This window comes from Eleutherodactylus coqui, chromosome 9 (genome assembly GCF_035609145.1).
Source record: "Eleutherodactylus coqui strain aEleCoq1 chromosome 9, aEleCoq1.hap1, whole genome shotgun sequence".
In the NCBI taxonomy this organism is placed as follows: Eukaryota; Metazoa; Chordata; class Amphibia; order Anura; family Eleutherodactylidae; genus Eleutherodactylus; species Eleutherodactylus coqui.
The window spans coordinates 13,579,676-13,596,481 of record NC_089845.1 but is presented as its reverse complement, the minus strand read 5'-3'; the positions used below and the strand labels follow the sequence as shown (position 1 = coordinate 13,596,481).

General features: G+C 46.5%; 1 protein-coding gene across 2 annotated transcripts in view; it reads right to left on the bottom strand.

The window, feature by feature from the left end:
* Positions 1-6,133: 6,133 nt before the first annotated feature.
* GALNT4 (polypeptide N-acetylgalactosaminyltransferase 4) overlaps positions 6,134-16,806 on the bottom strand; it is a 105,802-nt gene continuing 95,129 nt past the window's right edge. For both annotated transcript variants that reach the window (XM_066579129.1, XM_066579128.1), the window contains exons 9-11: positions 14,772-14,882; positions 9,582-9,734; positions 6,134-8,939 (exon numbers count right to left, since the gene is read on the bottom strand). In XM_066579129.1, coding sequence (XP_066435226.1) covers positions 8,808-8,939; positions 9,582-9,734; positions 14,772-14,882 — 396 coding nt within the window. In that variant the 3' untranslated portion in view covers positions 6,134-8,807. The remainder of the gene's footprint in view (positions 8,940-9,581; positions 9,735-14,771; positions 14,883-16,806) is intronic.

The window sequence follows — 16,806 nt, the reverse complement described above, 5'->3', positions numbered from 1 at the left end:
GGACACTGCTTTTAGACGTTGATGGTCCCGCAGCGCCTGCTGGAGCGGGTGCAGTTGTTGCGCTGGACCTCTGGTGGTAATATATCTTCTCCTGGGGAGGGACACCAGCCCAATTCGGTATCCCTGCTGCAGGATCTCCGGGATCCTGCAAATTGAGGCCCATTGATCCGCGAAGCTCTGCAGCCTCGCCCCCACTGGGATGGCGTCAGGGCTTCTGCTTGGCTGGATCCCCCTGGTGAGGGTTGAAGAGGAAGTTCCTCCCTCTGCCCCCCTTGGGGTAACTCCAGCGGCCAGTCTTGCCTTTGCCCCTATACGGTTCCGGCTGTTGTGCTGGGGCCCGGAAGAAGGTCTTCCCTTTACACTGTTTCTCTTCCGGGAATCCTTTCTTTTTATCTGATGCCTTTTCTAGGATCTTGTCCAGATCTGGACCAAGGAGGAACTGGCCGTAAAAAGGGAGCGAGCATAATTTATTTTTTGATGCCAGGTCACCCGACCATGACTTCAGCCACAGGACTCTTCTGGCAGAGTTGGTTAGGGCCGTTGTTTTTGCCGAGACTTTCACCGACTCCGCCACTGCGTCCGCCAAAAAATTGGTGGCCATTTTTAGTATAGGGAGGGAATCTATAATTTGTTTCCTCCGTGTTTTGTTTGAGATATGCAGTTCCAGTTGCTCTAGCCATACCCCCAGGGTTCTAGCGACACACGTGGTTTCGACCCCTGGTCTGAGCGTACTGGCAGCTGCCTCCCAGGATCTTCTTAATAGGCCCTCCGCCTTCTGATCCATTGGGTCTCAGCTGTGTGGCGTCTTCAAAGGGTAAGGTTGTCCTCTTAGCCGCCTTAGCCACTGTGACGTCCACTCTGGGTATTTCTTCCCAATCTGCGCATAGCTCCTCCTCAAACGGATAGCACCTCTTAACCCCCCTAGAGGAGAAGGATTCGGTGTCGGGTTTCTTCCACTCCTTGTGTATCATCTTGGATATATTGTTGTGGACCAGGAAGGTATGCTTCAGTCTCTCCCCTAATCCCCCAAAGACCTCGTCTTGTATGGTGCGGGGTTCCTTGGGTTCTTCCATCTTTAGCATGGCTCTAACGGATTTGATAAGTTCCGTTAGGTCTTCTCTGTTGAAGAGGTACTTTTTGTAGTCCTCTTCTTCTGGAGGACTCCTCGAGCACCAGCTCTTCTGGTTCTGATCCCGAACTCTCTTCAGAGTCTGAGTGCTCCTCTGGGCTATACGCCTTTCTTCAGCGTTTCGCCCCCGATGCCTCCTTTGGTGGCGTTTTGGGAGTCGTCAGGGCTGACCGTACTTCCTCTCGGACAAGCTTCCTGGCGTCCTCGAGGAATCCCCCCCGATTCCTCCTTGACTAGCTTGGCTATGCATGTTTTGCATAATGACCTCACATGCGAAGCCGGCAGTCTTGCGCCGCATTCTGCGCACTTTTTCACTTTGGTTCTGGGAGGGGCATCTCTTTTATCCCCCTGGCAGATAAACAAAATTTTTGCGTGTAAGGATGCAACATTCACAAATAACATACAGGAATATGTATGCCTTGTTTTGCCCCACTGGCTACTTACGGTCCCCGCTGCGGCTGAACATTCCGCAACCTCTGGTGCTGGAGCACTCATCGTTTGTTACTGGTGCTGCAGACTCTTGGGGCAGTAAGCCAATGCTCACTGAATAGCCTTTACTTGCTCTGCGCCATCTTCTCTCAGGCTCCTTTTTAATTTTTTGAATTTGGCGCCTTTAATTTTAAGCCCCGCCCCCTCCGAGCGCCAGCCGAGCTTGCCGCGATGACGTCATTGCGTCAGTCACGTGGTGCAGAGCCCCGCCCCTCTCGTTAAGGAGAAGCAGTAAGCGCCGCGCTCGGTCCTAAGCCGGCGCTGAGGAGAGCTGGAGCCCCGCTTTGAACCCCCCATGGGCCGCCGCGGGAGGAACCTGGCCCGGGGGAACCACCCCATGTGGCGTCCTGGGAGTCGCTCTGCAGGAAGGGAGGACAGGCTGAACCACTGCCCTCCAATCCGCTGGTAAGTTCTTCAGGCTGGCGTCTCCACCAGCCCCTCTCGGTGATCCTGCCTCCTGGCAGGACAGGAAAACACTGAGGAGGGGAGGACGGGGGATTTTAACCTCTCCGTGTGTTCCTGTCCTATCAGGAGGAGGCAATCTCAGGTGGTACTGTCGTGGAGACGACCTGGGAAATGTTAACTTTGTCAGGAATGCAGCGACAGAACGAGAATTGTTCAATCATTCAGTTTCTGCATGCAGAAAACTAAACAATGTGTAGTTTAGTGAAAACAGCAGTCGTTCCCTTCTGCACAATCTGCATACTGTGAACGGAGGCGGCGGGGGGAGCAATGCCGACAATGCCCACTATACTCAGTCCTGTGTAACAGCACAACAGCGAGCATCACTGGGACGAGCAGTCGGGCATTGTTTACCAGAGAGCTGGTCTCGTCTAAGTGGTCCAGGAGCGGGGGTCCTTCTATGAACACACTTTTTGTTCCGTTTTTTTCTAATGGTGGTCACATGAACAAAGGTTTTTCCAGTTTGTAGTTTTTGAAATTGTTTTTTGGCTTTCACTTCTACAAAATTCACTAAGCAGTAAAAATGACATGTTAAACTTATTCTGCAGGTCAGAAGGATTACAGTTACCAAATTCACATAGATCGTTAGGTTTTACTACTTTTACACTTCTGTTGCCATATTGCGATACTCGTATCAATGGAAAATTAAATTTATATCTGTATTAGGCCTTGTGGGTCGAGTTGAAGTTTTTATTGGTACCATTGTGGGGTACATAGCACTTTCTGATCATTTATTATTCCATTTTTTAGGATTTAAAAGAAATGTGTGAGGGCACACAAGGTCACCAGATACAGTACGCTCTCAACAGACCACCAGTAGAGAGGATTGTCTGACAAACAGCTCCAACTATTTCATTGTCTGCCATCCAGAGACAGGCAGTACAAAAGGATACTAGATCCTCCATGCCCAACTTGTATCACATCTTGTATCCAAGCTAGAGGCGGTACAACAGGGTACTAGAGCCTCCATGCCCACCTCTATCACATCTAGTGTACCACCTAGCTTAGATGACAGGGTACTAGAGCCTCCCTAAAAGGGGTCTTTTTTTCACAATAAATCATCCATTTGCTCTGATATTGTAATAACTTCTATCAATGTTACTTATCACAGTTATAGACTAAAATGTATATACTTTAATGGAAATTTAACTTAAAAACATGAATGGGCTCACACACATGCGTATCGCATGAACGAACAAAACAACCACACAAAAACACAAAGGTCGCCTCTTCCTTATCTCAGGAAACTTATGGAGGCTAGAAAAATCAATATTGATAAAGGACTACTAATGTTATGTCCTCTATTTTTTATTTGTATCACATAGGAGGTAGGAGGAAGGCTCTATCTGCTGTAGGGCGCCTGTAAGTATAATGCCCCCCGCAGAGTATTTTAGGTAGGGAACCTCTTCCTAACAAAAATTCGCCCCTCTGTGATTACAATATAGCGCTTAGCGCATGACGAGATGGTTCAAATAGGAGAAACTCCAAGAGAACTAGACCCTTATGCGCAAGAATTACGGCGCAGACCAGGGTTATTCAATTGCAGTATGCTCGGCTCAACGCGTTTCCCCACACGAATGTGGTTCATCAGGAGCACAAATATTTTGAAGAAAGAATGATAAATCAGGATGATAACTGATTCTGCTTTTTGTTGTTTTTTCGTGATAAATAGATATTTTAAAATATTAGAACAGGGTGGCTTGGGAAAGCGCAATTTATGTGCTCGATCATATATAGACTGGATCACAGCATCTGATTTATTCAGGACAATTTCGAGCACTAAATCGCCATGGCGTGTCTCTATAGCCAAGTTCTTGGGAAATCCACACAATGGATAGCTATAGTGACAAATAACAGTACAGCTAGGGCTGAATGCGATTCACCACAAAAAGCCCACAAGTAGATCTTGCCCAGAACTAGGTATTGATTGCCGCAGGCAAAAGAAGTTGTTGCAGAGATAAATGCAACAGCCCCAAAAAGGCTAATAAGCCCTAGAGATTTTTTGACCCTTATTTGGTGTATTAGCTGCAGATGGTGCAGCCAGTTTCAAGAGTCAGCAGCTCATGAACAGCAAATAGTTGTTGCAGAGATAAATGCAACAGCCCCAAAAAGGCTAATAAGCCCTAGAGATTTTTTGACCCTTATTTGGTATATTAGCTGCAGATGGTGCAGCCAATTTCAAGAGTCAGCAGCTCATGAGCAGCAAATGGTTGTTGCAGAGATAAATGCAACAGCCCCAAAAAGGCTAATAAGCCCTAGAGATTTTTTGACCCTTATTTGGTGTATTAGCTGCAGATGGTGCAGCCAATTTCAAGAGTCAGCAGCTCATGAGCAGCAAATGGTTGTTGCAGAGATAAATGCAACAGCCCCAAAAAGGCTAATAAGCCCTAGAGATTTTTTGACCCTTATTTGGTGTATTAGCTGCAGATGGTGCAGCCAATTTCAAGAGTCAGCAGCTCATGAACAGCAAATAGTTCTATCATAAAACCCAGTGAGGGTATTAGAGGAGCTATCTAATAGAGCCTGCAAGTAGATGTCAGATATCTAATTCGCCAAAGTATCCCTAAAAGCACCCAATAATAGAAAAACAAATAAATAAAAGGATAAAGCCTGTGGCTCTGATGGTGAGCCACAGGAGTAATCACACTTCTATCAATGTTACAATCACACGGAGAAAGCGTCATTTGATTTCAACAACTCCCTTCTAGGTACTTGGAATGTATATGCCAGATGTCCGAACCGGGTAAAATAATCTTGCCTAAAAGGAGCACTAATAGCTTATGCATGTGATAGAGATGGACAAATGGAGAACGTACGGTGGTGTTAGCCGGCCATGCAGTCCCTTAGTACAGAGCTGCATGGCCTCAGTTTGCTGCCATAAGGGATACAGTAGATCAGGTTTGACTGATGTAGTTATCTTGCTAGATCAATACTGAGCCATGGTGCTGCCAGCAAGACTTATTTTTGGTACTAGTACCAAATTACAGGCAGTTGTTGATTGACGGATGTGCAAGGTAGCAGTTGACTCAATAGGAGTTATGTAGGCCCCAACGTGGGTGAATTAGGACTTGTCTGGCAGGAAGAGGGGATAGCAGGGGATCCAATAGGATGGGATCGTTGTAGGCCATTGCACTACAGGAGTGCTCAGCTTAACTGCGTCATAGTTGGACTTAATTCAGCAGCAAAGATAAAGTATGGCCATTAAAGAAGAGAGAACTACAATATGTGCTGCGGTAGTTAGTTTAGCCAAGGAGAGGAATTATCACTGTTTTGCTACTCTGTTCTGCTGTTGCTGTACAACAAGAACTATGCTTTACTATGAAAAAACCACTGAAGGGCTTTTCCAGGATATGCAGAATTGTCAGGATGGGTCCATCACTCGGGAACCCCACCGATCAGCGATTCGCCACCCCTACCATCAGTGTGGAAACATCTGGAAGCAGTCAGCTTTGTTCCCACAGTGGGCCCAGCGCATAGCCGATTAGCAGGGATCCCAGGAGAGATGCAACCCTCCGATCAACTATTGATGACATATCCTGAGGATCATTGTGCTCTCTAAGTGTTCAAAGCAAGTTTTAGAATTCTTCCTATGTCCTCTACACTCAGTCCTTGACATCTGCAGAAGTGTCAAATCGGCAAATCAAGAATTTGCTTTGTCCCTCTCCCCCATTCTACACCGCTTATTCCTGGTGTTCTTATTCAGGTTACACGCTCCTCAGGTTTCCCATTTGCTCATGTTCATTTTTTCAAAGCTGGGCCAGCTGGCCATACTACCACACATTGTAGGACAGGCACCATTTCTTTAGCAGCCCCTCGAACACCTACAGCATTACTAGCCACTCGGATAGTGCCGGGTTTAATCTCCTCGTTCCACTAATCATGGCAACTGTTTAAATCTTCAGATTTGTGCAAGTTCCTTGGAGACACACCTGCTAATAAATAGCCTCTCCATGGCAGCCGCACAGGGTCTGCCTCTTGTTGGTTTGTGCATGACATTTAGGATTATGACCAGAGAGCAGCGTGAAAACAATGTTATGAGAATGAAAACCACAATATGTTGGAATTGGTTTTATTTTTCCAGCAAATGTTTCATATTTTATATGAAATTTAAATTAATCTTTCAGGTAGGTGATAACATTGATAACATCATACCATTTATAATCAGTAGTTTAAAGCCCAATTCATTCTATAGTTTACAACTCCCAGGGCTCACAATAGCCAGACTTTAACTTGCCGCAGTCCGTAACTGAATGCAGCTTCAGAAGGTATTGGTCATTTCATCTGCTCGCATTCAAGCCCCAAAATACAACAAACTTTTAGGTTTGATCCATCAGTGGAGTGGAAGACGCCTTCATCAGTAGGGATCAACGAGATGCAAGTAAAAGCCAGAATATTAAGAGCTCCAACATCATTCACACCAAAAGAAGAATTAAAAACTAAATCCTGTAGCATCAGATTTGCCAGAAATCTGTGGATCAAGTATCTCCCGGGACTCACAGATACCTGGCTTACGGAGACAGAGGGGAGGAGGAATCACTCAGAAGTCAAGGACATCATTAAATCTACACAGAAGTAAGGTTTTTGTCTTTAGAAGTACCACTTTTATAGCTCAAATCACATTTATCACACTAACCTTTTCAAACCCTGGAAAGAAACACAATAGGATAATTAGAGCTATATGAGCTTCTGGCTAATTAGGACACGCAAAACAGGGTTGATACATATATGCCATGGTTCAGAGTACCTGGTCGGATTCACATACTATGTGCGCATAGTGGCTTTACTTGCAACCCACTTTAGGCATGAAAAGATGCTCTTTACCCATTTCTCTTCAATTGGACCCAATCCCGCTGTTAAAGTAGAAAAATCTGTGTTATACAAAAATATGAAACTTGTTCTGCCGCAAAATCCCAAGCACAATATATAACACAATTCCCATGTGCGGTTGCATAGCATTAACCGGTGTGAGACTGTGGAATCAGCCATTTGTGTAACGTTACAACATCAGGTATATATTTACTTCCTAGCAGTATATATCTGGTCCCGTGCGTGAGCAGGATTATACCTGTATCTATCCCCCAGTATATAGTTGTACAGGGGATACTACACGCTCAGATCTGCACTAGGAAATCTAGTGATCTATAGAAAGTATGGCACCAGCTGTCAAGAAGATAGGGATATATTCTACCCAGTGTCTGCTGGGTACAAGGGCCTACAGGAGGACATTTCTCTTATGGCCCACCATCCAGCTACACTGACAAAGTGCATGTGCACTCGAAATTGCATTACAAGGTCATTTCATTGCAAACATAGGAAAAAAATCACCAAGAGGCCATTTGTAAATAATAAAAAAAAAAAGTGCCCCACAGGACACCGTTCTCTGCTGGACATCATGTTCTTTTTAGGGCTCATGTCCCATTATGGTGTCAGAGACTGAGCCCACTGGTGGATTCTCTAGCAAGCCAGTCGGACTCTGGTTCTAGCACTATTTGCAGGCACCTATATGTATGTCTTTTGACTCCTATAAGTGATTCAACCGTTTTTGCTCTTCCACTTGAGCCTTGTACAAAGTAACAATAATCCAATAGTTTTTCTATAGGAAGTTCCAATCATTATCACTTTCACACATTGTGGAGTTCTGCAGAATACACCTTAATTGCATCGCTCTACTTCCTGGCATGGACATGCTCAACCTGTTATATTAAACCAACGATTCCTAACCGGGGAGCCATGAGAACCCGCCGGTGGTGTTACAGCTCCCAGTCCTAGAATAACTCAGCTGCCATTGAGATTCCCCCCCATTCCTCTCCTCTCTAGTTCACCGCCGACAGACCAAGACGAGGGGAAGTTCTGTTCACAGCTGGCTGTGGTCCAATGGAAGCAGAAGTCTCCAGCTGTCCTCCAATGACAGCAGGGGGTGCTGGTGGAAGCACCACCTGTAAGACTATGTGACGCAGTGAGGGAGGCAGTGCGCTCCTACTTTGGTAACCGGCCCCAGTAGGTGGCCACGAAGGTGCATAGCAAGACCACTCATTGTTATTTGGGAAGGGAGAAAGTGGCATAGTGAGACTGCACATTATGGGGTATCCGAGACTGGCACTATGGGTAATCTAAGTTTGGGGCCCTGTAGAGGCATCCAAGGCCGCTAGGCATTATGGGAACGTACAAAAGATGATGTGGGGCATCGAAGGCTTTCAGGCCAGGGTCCTTCAGGGGCATCTATGACACGCTATTACTACTGGGCCCCTGAGGGGGAGTGCTGTTACTATAGGGGTCACTGGAATAATGGAGGTAAAGTCATATGTCATGATGAGCTATGCACCAAGCCATGCCCTCTGACCACTCCCTTTTTTGGTAATTTTTTGCCGCCCAGGCGTGCCACAAGGCTGAAAAGGTTGGGGAACTCTGTGTTGACAGTTTCATGAATACACAGTGATGTAAAAAAAATGGAGTGCAGCTGTCAAGTCTCCACCATCTAATACAGCAAAATAGTTCTAAAACGGAACATCACAAATCACATACAAAAACAGGTCAACAGTCAAAACGGTTCTGTACCATCCAGGAAAAGGCACTTTTGGAGAGTATTGTAAATGCTGGCAAGGCTTCCGCTGAGACGCAGGCAGGCAAACGTTAGTCCCATCGAGGTAACCCGTCTTCTGGGTTTTGAGTGTAAACGGAGGACCGTCTTGTTCAGCCTCTTGTGCAGGTTTGTGGATCGCAGCCTCTTTTACCTTTCAAACTTCCAAAGCTGATTCTTATCGAAGGCGTTACAGGTCTGCATCTGCACGTCCGCACGGCCCTCTGACGTACGATATGCACTAAGACATTTGTCCGAATTAGGATGATATATTGTTCCATCCTGCAGAGAAATACAAAAGTACTTGTGTATCATTTCATCATTGAGCCACAAGCATCTGCTACATACGTGTAAAACAGCCCGCTGCAATCATACATAACTTGTCTGTCAACCGGAGATCGGAGGTCCGATCTCTGGGACCCCAACCCATTCTGAGCACTGGTGTACCTCACTGTATTCCTACACACCTACGGCCTGCAGCTACAGGGTCCCCAACCCTGTCCTGGCTTACCCTCGGTGACTGGTAGCCGGGGTGGGGATACAGACTATTCTACGCCACTTCCGTAACTCGCATAGAGATAAACAGCGTAGCGAGCTATAGTGTTTACTCGATTGGGAAGTTCCGGAAACAGTGTCGCTCGCCGTTGCTGTAGGTCCCATTCATGTCCATGGGAGATACAGAAAGTAGACCAGCCGGTTTGGCAGCTTTCATAATCCAGGCTGCTGGTGACCATCACATGGCTACGGCTGTTCCCATGTCGCCCGGTCTGGATGATGGGGGATACACCTTAAGGAGATTAAAATGTACTTCTAATAATAAACAGATCATCATTTTAAAGGTCAGACTGCATCAGCCGGCTGTTCTCATTACATGGAATGTTCCAGAAACAGTACAGGGGCAAAATTACTGATTTTAGTACTTACAAGTCGAAACTCCCAAATAATGTTTAGAGGAACAGGAGTTGCATCTTTCGGACAATGCCTCATCCCCACATACGTCTGGTGTTCTGGGACTTCTGCGCACAGTTCCGTCACAGAGTTAAAACGAATCTCACGTTTTGTTGTGTATTCAAAAAACTGAAAACAGACAAACTTAGTCATATAACCGCTCCTGAAAGAGCCCGTCACCATGTTGTTGTAGCCCTCACCGAGCGCACTGTGAGGTAGAGCCAGTCACACCGACTGCTGTGTGGATCTGTGCAGGAGTTTGGGAGAAACTCACATTTTATTAGTAGCAGCCAGACAGACACAGAAGTAGTCCTGCATATTCATGAGCTGCAGGCTGGCCACACCCACCCCACCATCCAGCCAATGATTAGCAGCTCTCTCACTATGAACAGTAACAGGTAGACGGCTGTCAATCATTGGCTGGAGGGAGGAGTGGGTAGAGCTAGCCTGCAGCTCACATATCCAGGACTACGTTAAGTAATCCCCTATGCATGTGCTGCTACTAATAAAGTTAGATTACATTTACAGGTAATCCTTTTTTCAGGAAGTCTCCACAACAGCATCGGCTAAGATTATTTTCCCCATAATAGGACAGGAAACACACTGAGAAGTTTAGAGGGGTTCTGTAAAAAAAAATTCTATACTTACCTATTCCTCCCCCGTCAGTCTACTTACCAGATCTTCTCCTCCCCCATCTTCTCCTGTCTCCTGCAGTCCAGGGGGCCACCTCACCTGCAGCTGCCTGATTCTTCCCCTTCCTGTGAGGTTACATACATTGGTTGGCAGTCTTCTGTCTGCCCGTACATTGGTTGGCAGTCTTCTGCCTGCCCGGCAATGTACGTTACGTCACAGCTCACAGGCCAGCAGGGGGAGTGGCAATCTTCTTCAGAGATTGCTCATGCGAGCTGACTCTGAAATAGATTACAATTCTTTCCTAGGCAGTGAACTCTACAGCACAGGGACCTGACCTTCACTGACCGGAAGAAATGCGAGGAATGCAGCCTTAATAACAAGACGGTCAGCATGCGGTGAGGTGACCTGGGACACTAGAGAAGCTCAGCCATGCGAAGATGTGGTAAGGATTTTGACGGTGAAGAAATAGGAGAGTATAGAATTTTTTTTTTTTAATGACAAAACCCCTTTAAAGCTCCCCACCTTCCTCAATATTTATAACGAACCAGTAGGAGGTAGGGCTGCAACTTAAAAAATAAGCTTTTCTTAATTTAACATGAAATCACAAAAACTGGAAGAAATGAAAATACAGGAGGGAATATAAGGATGCTGTCGTGAAGGCTTCCCGAAAAAAGGATTACCGGTAAATCTAATCTAACTTTTCCTATCATGTCCACGACAACAGCTGAGACATACCAGCAAGACAAAAATTTAGGATGGGACCCCCCCCCCCCCCCGTGGACAAGACTTTGAGTCTAGAGGCTAAGTCCTCATCTGCCCGAACATCCAACCTATAATGTTTGATAAAGGTAGGTGGCCTTTCCCACACTGCAGCCCTGCATATTTGATCTATGGATGCGGAAGCTTGCTCTGCCCAAAGAACAGATATTGCCCCGGTGGAGCGGGCTCCGAGCCCCCTTGGGGCTGATTTATTAAGCACTTTGTAAGCCTCCGTGATGGCAGAATGGATCCACCTAGATATTGAACGCTAAGCTGCTTTCCTACCCTTGTTATCTCCTGGGAACTGCAGAAACAAATTCCTATCCTTCCTCCACTGTTTTGTGGACTTCATATACGGCAGAACGGCCCTTCTGACATCCAGGCAATGGAAGGATCGTTCCTTCATCCTTCGGATTGTTACAGAACGAAGGGACTACTATATTCTGGGATCTGTGAAACTGAGATACCCCCTTTGGTAAGAAGGAGGGGTCTCACCTGAACACGATCTTACTTTCGGTGTGTCTGAAGAAAGGTGTTCGGACTGACCTCGCCTTGAGCTCACTACGCGCTGTGGTAATGGCTACCAGAGAAAGGTTTTAAAGGTTAAATACCTAATCGATATAGAATCAATAGGTTCAAACGGAGGTGCTGAAAGCGCCAAAGAACTCTGCTCAGGTTCCAAGTAGGAACCGGATTAAAAAGACTTCAGGTTTCAGTCTATCAGCTGCCTGTCCACGGGCGATGATCACGCTACGTGAAGCTTTCCATAGCTGTGCTATGGAAAGCGCAGCGCCGGCATCCAAGAGCGGAGAATCCTAGTAATTCTCTGCTCGCGGGATTTAAATCACGCCATGCTGCGATTTGCTGCGGTGAGCCTATCAGATTGGCTAACCTCGGAGACCTGACAGCGCTCCGCCCACACAGCAGAATATCGCTAGCGATATTCCGCCTCAACCGTGGACAGGAGGCCTTAAACACCTAGCGATCCAACTCACCTCTGATGACTTAGTGTCGTAAAAACCACTAAGCGCTGCCCCCTTTACCCTAAGAGTACTAGACGAGGAACCCAGATCCAATCAATCCCCAACCCTGTCCTATCAAGGGAACATAATCTCAGCCGGCGCAGTGGTGCAAACGATAGAGACTCCTGCACAGATCCACCCAGCAGACCGGCACTGCCTTGTGCTGCCATCAGAGAGGAGGGGGTTAAAAAGATGGTGACAGTCGCTTTAATCTTTATCCTGGCACAAAGAAACAATGACACAAAGCAGTCTCTATGGCATGACAATGTGGCCACAGTTAGCTTCACCAGGTTTTCCCCTTTTAGCAGTCTCCCAGATCATGTGATCGACCCAAAACTGCATCAATCTCCTTGTTTGTGTGAGCAATCCTAGAATTGCATAATGCTGCCAAAAAGATCTTCATGAAGCTGCATTTTGTCTGCTTGGTAGCTTATAGTATCATCCATGTGAATAGGAAGTCTTGTAACTGCAGTACAAAACATTGCTGACAACCCACGGATGGATCAGTTAAAGGGAGTGTGTCATCAGAAGATGGCCTACTGTAGAAGTCATTTTATGAAATCATATTTTAGATTTTTTTGGTTATGTCACCGGTTAGAATTAACCAAAAAGAACTAAAGTCCTGTAGTTTTCCCGACTAAAGGATAGATGTGAAGGAGCCTGCAGGGATTGTATACGGCTCACATGGCCTGTGTTTACACTGTACAATAATCGGGCAGTTCCCATTGTTCCCTTGACACATCCAGCCTGTGATCAGCCCTTCTGCCCCTGCTTTATCATCAGCAAAACGTCAGGATGCCTGTTTATACCAAAGCATTTGCAATAGACAAGTGAATTTTAGGTCTGCATGAAAGATCCAATCGGCAATAACGGATCGTCAGGGAACATTTAGTTGCTGTGTTTACACATAACAATTTTCATACATCTCTACCTGTAATGCAGGGCTGCATCGCTGGGTTCACACTGGTGAAATCCTGTGGTTTGGCCGCAGCAAAAAAACCACAGGATTTCTGCCGGGAATCCGCTGCTTCAAAACCTGCAGCACTTAGCCGCGGGTTTTGAAGCGGCCTGGTTGCTCGCTTTTCCGCTGTGGCCGGCGCTCCCAAAGGGGAGAGCGCAGCCACAGCAGAAGAAAAAAAAATTGAACATGCTGCGGCCGGCGAACCCATGCTGCAGCCCGGCTTATGCCAGCTTTGCTGCAATGGATTTGCTGTCCCGTGTGGACGAGATTTCTGAGAAATCTCGTCCACATGGCCGGCTAATCCCGGGATTAGCGGCCGCAGGCGGATTTGCTGCGGCAAAATTGCAGACGAAATTTCCGCGGCAAATCCGCCCAGTGTGAACCCAGCCTAAGTCATAAATTTGAGCACATAAGCTGAAGCAGGAGAGGATTGGATTCTCTATAGTGGAAAGTCTACATCAATTTCCATGTCAAAATCCACACCATTTGGTGCAAATTTCTTGGCGCGGATTTTAACTGTAATCTGCATCAGACTTCACCCCTTTAATTGTAAGCGTGAAATCTGCTGCAATACGGCATTTAAATCGGCACCAAATTCTGAAAACACGAAATATGCCGATACATTATATGAAGGTGCATTCAAACGGAGCGGATTTGGTACAAATGTCTTCTGTGCGAGAAGCCGGGGAGAGTGCAGACAAGTAGGGGGCGCTGTGAAAAGACCGATTCTGTACAGAGGCTGCAGTGGTGGATTGTGGGAGCTTCATTATGTCACAGCAGATACAAATCCCGCCTCCTTTCACAGGAAGTAAAGAGGAACCGTGGGGACACGGAAGGAGGACAAAAATGCGGATATTAACAAGATTATGCACGAATATTACTGTGTATAGCAGATGTGATCCAGTACTAATTAGAATACTAATACTGTTACTAGGAAAACCCCTTTAACGAGAACAGGATGGTACTTCTGACTGCCAACACACACACCAAGGGTCCTTTAATATGGCCTGATGTAGAGCGCTGATGTGGATAACATATCGATCGGCGCTCGTCCCAAAGGATGCACATCTCCCTCGTCACATGGAGGATGGACAACAGATCAGACAGCATTTTTAAGCTGCCTAAAAATCCACAATCAGCCCAAGAAGGAGAGGTCATTGGTTGGCTGATTACATAACCCGGCGAACAAATGTCCGTGCCCAGTAATTGGGCCATGTAATAGAGCCTTCAGGCACTTTGACTTACACAGGTAAACCAGTATGTAATAACAGTGAAGCGTGTATTATATTCCTAAAGTTGGCATATCTTGTTGAACATACATGGTGCAGCTACCAACACTTTCCCACAAAACAAAACAAAAAAATAAAGTTTTTACAAAAGAAAAAAAAATTCCTATGCACAACAAAAAACAACAAGAATGTTTTGTAACTTCGTACATTTGACACGCCAAAGCTATTCCCCCTTATTATGACAAACACCGGAGGATAATTTTGTATGTGCGTTCCTGCCGCATGCCGTTCTCTGCAGCACAATAACATTCTAAAACTGGAGCAACTGCATTGATAAATACACCCCAAAGTGTACAAGATACATTTGAGAAGACATAAAAGTAGATGGGTAAAGCCCCCCCTGACTGGGCTGCACCCCACACACGAAATACATATACTCCTATCACATTGCCAGGCTGAAGGCTAGAAAAGCAATGGGGCCTAAAACAGTACATGAGGCTACAGATCATCCAGCGGGTAGTTTGAAGAAGTGCTGCCCTTTACATAGTACCATATACAGTACCTGATTGCCACCTTGTCCGTGACATCCAAAGAGCGAGAGGTGAGCTCCGGTGGGGTTATGGTCGGGGGCATTATAATCTAAACACTCGGATGTGATGCCCGAGCTGCGGATCTGAAGAACAAAGATCAATAAAATTACATCAATACATTCTACAATTATGTGTTAAAACTGGTAAAACACTAAATACTGAAAGAGAGAAAAGCTGATGAGAAGACCAGAAGAGAGTTATTCCGGGAGGCCGACAGCAACATTAGAGGAGCTGCAGGAGTTACTGGCCAGTCCTGGTTGTGTAGTCATGTGACAACCATCTCCCTTCATATGTCTGGGCTGCGGGGGAGGGTTTTTTTTCCAGTCTCTCATATCCTCATGTTTGTTGCTGTTCTCTCTCTGTTAACCCCTTCCTTATGTAGAGCAGCCTAGGAATTTAATAGTGCTTTAAAAATAATATATCTTTCAAGAAAGACAAAACTAGGTTGTTGCCATGTGTATTCGCAGCTAATGCATGCAATAACTGTCCTTGCCTTGGCAGTAGGTTCTTGAAACTGGTAGCTGGGGCTAAAATTAAAATCTCCATATTTATGTATTTTTTCCAAGTTTTTTCTCAATTTTTAACCTTCATTTTCTTGTTTATTTAATAAACAAGCTAAAAGAATATCAGAACTCGGCAGCCGCTTCCCCTGAGCTTGATATCAGCCCCGGCCAGCATGTTTGTTGACCTGAGGTTTAGCGGATCAGAGTAGTTTCTTAGTTGGAGGCAGCAGCAGCTGATAAGGGTCAGTATGTATGGTTTGAAGGATAGGACGGAATCAAAGGTGACTTTGAGGCAGCAGACTTGTGAGACTGTGGAGCGCTCAGAGTGTACAGAATATGTATGCTGTATAACCAGCCACATTCCGGGTACTGTTGTATCTTGACGCCACCGGGAGCTAGGGGGTTACCTGGCTTTGCTGGGGTTTACGCTCCCTGTTAAGCCCCTAGCTCCCGATTGCCTGTTTTACAGTCACTTGTGGAATTTTGTGCGGCCTCCCTGCAATTGTCCCCAGAGTCACTGTCGGGGATGGCGTGTGTGAGGCCTCCCTGGCACGTTCCCCGCAGTCACGGTCGGGGCGGCGTGTGTGCGGCCTTCCTGGCATGCTCTCTGCTGTCACCCTCACCCCAGCACAGCGCCGGAGTGGGGAGCGGAGGCGGGGGGAGCGGAGCCGCAGAAAGTACAGCACCAGAGGGGAGGTGTGGGGAGCTGAGGCACCGCAAGAAGTACTGCGCTGGAGCAGGGGCAGCTGAGCCACGGAAAGTACAGCGCCAGACCGTGGAATGGAAGCGGGAGGAGCTGAGCCAAGGCAACAAGTGCAGCGCTGGAACGGGGAGCCTTCAATGACAGGGGTGCAGCAGGGAGCAAATATGTGAGGCCGAGCGCTGGGATGAGGCAGGAGGACCCCTCTGTGATGATGGGCTGTCACTCTCACCCTCAGTTGTGTCATCTGCTGTGACCTGGCCCCGCTGTGAGTGTTCCCTGCTGTCGCCACCTCGGCTCTCAGTGTCCTCCCTGCCGCTGTACGAGACAAATCGGAAGCTAGGGGGTTGACAGGGGGCGTAAACCCCAAAGCCAGGTCAACCCCTAGTGGCGTCAAGATACAACAGTACCCACATTCCTTATAGATCACCAAATTATATTACATTTACAGAGTGAGGCAAAAGTCTAGACACAACTGTTTATTTGGAAGTCAATTTTCTCATTATTACACCAATGTGTGAAAGTATTAACTGTGAGTGAGTCTACATTTTTTTGGTGGAGAACAGGTTTCAAGTTGCCTTTTTGAAATCCACCATAGTGAATTCAGTTCAGTTTTTTTAAAATGATAAGCGAGTCATGTGATAGATCAATCTTGGCTACAATTTGCTCAGAAATACACTGGAAGTGTCTGTTTGCTCTCTTTACTTGCTTTAAAGTTAAGCGAGGACAAATTTGGTAAATTGTGTCTGACAGTCAATTTACCTGTTACAGGTAAACGATCATGCCGTTATCTAAGGAACATCA